Genomic DNA, 4,448 nt, shown 5'->3' with positions numbered 1-4,448 from the left:
GTGTGGAGGCAGCTATGGGGCATTATACTGTGTGGAGGCAGCTATGGGGGCATTATGCTGTGTGGAGGCAGCTATGGGGCATTATACTGTGTGGATGCAGCTATGGGGCATTATACTGTGTGGATGCAGCTATGGGGGCATTATGCTGTGTGTAGGCAGCTATGGTGCATTATACTGTGTGGAGACAGCTATGGGGACATTATACTGTGTGGAGGCAGCTATGGGGGCATTATGCTGTGTGGAGGCAGCTATGGGGCATTATACAGTGTGGAGGCAGCTATGGGGGCATTATACTGTGTGGGGGCAGCTATCGGGGCATTATGCTGTGTGGAGGCAGCTATGGGGCATTATACTGTGTGTGGGCAGCTATGGGGGCATTATGCTGTGTGGAGGAAGCTATGGGGCATTATACTGTGTGGAGGCAGCTATGGGGGCATTATACTGTGTGGAGGCAGCTATGGCGGCATTATACTGTGTGGAGGCAGCTATGGGGCATTATACTGTGTGGAGGCAGCTATGGGGGCATTATACTGTGTGGGGGCAGCTATGGGGGCATTATGCTGTGTGGAGGCAGCTATGGGGCATTATACTGTGTGGAGGCAGCTATGGGGGCATTATACTGTGTGGAGGCAGCTATGGGGGCATTATGCTGTGTGGAGGCAGCTATGGGGGCATTATGCTGTGTGGGGGCAGCTATGGGGGCATTATGCTGTGTGGAGGCAGGTACGGGGGCATTATACTGTGTGGAGGCAGCTATGGGGCATTATACTGTGTGGGGGCAGCTATGGGGGCATTATGCTGTGTGTAGGCAGCTATGGGACATTATACTGTGTGGAGGCAGCTATGGGGACATTATACTGTGTGGAGGCAGCTATGGGGGCATTATGCTGTGTGGAGGCAGCTATGGGGCATTATACTGTGTGGAGGCAGCTATGGGGGCATTATGCTGTGTGGAGGCAGCTATGGGGCATTATACTGTGTGGAGGCAGAAATGGGGAATTATACTGTGTGGAGGCAGCTATGGGGGCATTATACTGTGTGGGGGCAGCTATGGGGGCATTATGCTGTGTGGAGGCAGCTATGGGGCATTATACTGTGTGTGGGAAGCTATGGGGGCATTAGTAATATCAGTCCGGAACATTTCACAAATTTGCAGCTGATTGAAGGCACCCGGGAGCTCTGACAAGCACCACTTCATCTTAATTGTATACCAGGCACAGCGGCGTACATTCCATACTTTCCTTGAAACAAACATGTCCTACCTTTTTGCGGTCTGGGCTCCCAGCCAATGCACGCGACCATGGAAACCATGGTCGTGTGCATTGACCAATAGGATAGAATGTGTCCTATACTATCTGCAATTATGGATAGTATACGGACAGCAGTTTCTTCATATGGGCCTATTGTACATATGCTGCTTTATTATAGATTATATAGTTGTTGTTATTGTACCATAGATATGCATTTTGTCATGCAGTATAAAAAAAAGTCTATTTTTTCACAGAACAATTTTTTTTTATAAAACTGCATCATGTCTCACCATGCTTTGAGTGGTGTTCAAAAGCGCAAAAGGAAGAGGGAAGAAGAAGAGAAATATGCCAAACTTCAAAAAATATGTAGTTTCTTTAAAGCAACTGGAGATGCAAGTACATCATCTGCCTCTCACAGTAGAACTGAAGAAACGTCATCAATAGAAGATGTAAATTTAAGTCCTGGCAGTATTGTACAGAGTTCATTGCAGGAGAGTGTAACAAGTGTACATGCAGGCTGTAGCGCAAGTACAACAGAGGAACAGATGGAAAGTCAGTCTGTGTCAGAGTCAACTACACAGTCTAGCCTTATTGAAGGTGTTCTATCCGAGGAACACGTAACAGACAGAGGCCATTACCCTATTACCATTCAAGATGGAAATGTTAAAAGATTTATTATAAGTAATGGTCCATGCAGACCACAAGGGTCATTTCCTAGAGATAAAATAGATGGAAGGTGTTTCTCGGCAAGTTTCTATGAGAGAGTCACTAAAACGGGCCTAAAAATACCTGTTACTTGGCTGTGTTATTCGCCCAGACTTAATGCAGCCTATTGCGAGCCTTGTTGGTTGTTTGGAGATCACAAGAGACAGGGATTTGAACCAGCATTGGCAAAAGGTATCCAGAAGTGGCAAAGGTTGTCCGCAAAAATCAAAATACATGAAACTAGTCAATGCCACATAGAGGCATGTATAGTGTATGACCAATGGAGACGTAATAAAACCATAGATGAGGAAAATGAAAAAAAATATAAGGAGAGAGAGTACATTTTGGCGACAAGCTTTACATAGGATTGTTAATGTTACATTAACAATGGCTATGGCCAACCTTGCTTTTCGTGGTCACAGGGAAAAACTAGGGGAGGTAAACAATGGCAATTTTCTCACCATAATTGAGTTACTCGCTGAATATGATCCTATACTAAAGGACCATTTGCAGAGACCCCAAGGAACAGTGAAATATCTTAGTCCACAAATACAGAATGAACTGATTAGTCTTCTTGCGAGCAAAGTGGAGGAGGAGATAATTTCTGAAATCCAGAAGTCACAATTTTATTCTATCATAATGGATACAACTCAAGACATTGGGAAAATTGATCAACTCAGTCAGGTGATTAGATACGTCGTTGTTGAGAGAGATGAAAACTTTCGAGCAACCAGTATTAAAATCGAGGAAGCCTTTTTAGGTTTCCAGTCTGTTGAGGATCAATCAGCAGCTGGCCTTGAAAAGCCAATTATAGAATCCATAGAGAAGAAAGGTCTGGATCTATCAAAATGCAGAGGCCAGGGTTATGATGGAGCTGCCACCATGAGTGGCATTTACACTGGTGTTCAGGCTCGCATTCTCAGCAAAGAAAAAAATGCTCTTTATATACATTGCGCTGCCCATAACCTCAATTTAGTTTTGCATGATGCAGTTTCAAATATACCTGAAATTGCTATTTTTTTTGACAATGTTCAGTCTTTATATACTTTCTTTGGTGACAGTGTGAAGAGATGGGCATTTTTAGCATCTTTTACCTCTGAATCCTCCATAACTTTAAAACAACTTTGCCCAACAAGATGGGCTTCTCGATATGATTCTGTCCTAGCTCTAAGATTTAGGTTTCAGGATATCTTAAAGGCTTTGTCTAAAATTATTATTATTTCCACCAAGCCAAAAGAGAGAGATGAGGCTAGCGCATTGAAGGCAAAAATGGAATCCTTCCATTTTATTTTCATAATTGTCCTGCAAGCCAAAGTTTTAGAAAATGTTAATTTGGTTTCTAAAATGTTGCAGTCAAAAGACATGGATCTTTGTACTGCAACCAAACTGGTAGATAATGCTACTCAAGTGCTCAGCGACTTTCGAAATAATTATGACGAGGCAAAAAGGACAGCAATAACTCTAGCAGAAACATGGAGCATCCAAGCAAAATTTGTAAATAAAAGAGTGAAGAAAGTTAAGCGACACTTTGATGAGCTGTGTTTGGATGAAAGATTACAGGACCCAAAAGAAAGATTCAAAACAACAGTCTTTTACCAATGTTTGGATATTGCTATAAATCAGCTGCAAAACCGGTTTTCTGCCATGAATACTGTTCTACAGAGGTTCAAAATTCTGCAACCAGCAACACTTTCAGGAGAATCTGATGATGTAGTCTTCAAAGAAGCAACAAAATTGCAAGACTTCTACCAGGATGACTTATCCAATGATTTTCCTGGTCAGTTGTTAAGTTTCTGGTCTGCGCTTCCAGAGGATATCAAAAGATCTTCATCTGTTCGAGATCTAGCTACCGGAGAGTTGGTTGACAGCTCTGGATTGGCTTCCACTCTACCTGATGTCTGCATAGCACTTCTGCTTTTTCTTACTCTGCCAGTGACCGTAGCATCAGCAGAACGATCATTTTCAAAGTTAAAACTGATCAAAAATTACCTTAGGAGTACAATGTCTCAACAGAAACTAAGTCATCTTGCTCTACTAAGTGTTGAAAATGAGAGGGCTAGAAAGCTTGATATACAGAGCATGATTGACAAGTTTTCTGAGGCCAAAGCACGGAGACATACCTTTCAGTAGGATTTGTGAGTATACAGTTTACCAGTTCAGTGTGACCAGTTTTATATCGGTTTGGAAGTTTTGAGTTTCACCTAGTTAAACGGTTTATACTAACTCATTTCCTGTTCTCCGTGACATGGTTCCAGTTTACTAATCTTTTGCATGGTTCAGAGTGATACGTTTGTATAGCATCTGCCTAGCTAGAAACCAAAGGATAAAACTCTGTATATAGATGTATATTTCACCAGAGATGACTACTGTAAAAACTTTTCTTAAACCAGAATAGCATTTGATTGCTCCTGTGTGAATTAAGTCATGGCAGATGCTTACAAACGTTGGACTGTTTCTAATATATTTAATATATGTTCCAGACTTCATTGTTCC

The 4,448-nt window shown here is 42.3% G+C and overlaps 1 protein-coding gene across 1 annotated transcript; it reads left to right on the top strand.

The window, feature by feature from the left end:
* The first annotated feature begins 2,342 nt into the window (after nt 1-2,342).
* On the top strand, nt 2,343-4,085 carry LOC142758946 (zinc finger MYM-type protein 1-like). The gene has a single exon (XM_075860760.1). The coding sequence runs from the start codon at nt 2,343-2,345 to the stop codon at nt 4,083-4,085; it is 1,743 nt and encodes a 580-aa protein (XP_075716875.1).
* The last annotated feature ends 363 nt before the right edge of the window (nt 4,086-4,448 follow it).

The sequence above is a fragment of the Rhinoderma darwinii genome, chromosome 1 (assembly GCF_050947455.1).
Source record: "Rhinoderma darwinii isolate aRhiDar2 chromosome 1, aRhiDar2.hap1, whole genome shotgun sequence".
In the NCBI taxonomy this organism is placed as follows: domain Eukaryota; kingdom Metazoa; phylum Chordata; class Amphibia; order Anura; family Rhinodermatidae; genus Rhinoderma; species Rhinoderma darwinii.
This window is presented reverse-complemented; position numbering and strand designations above follow the sequence as displayed.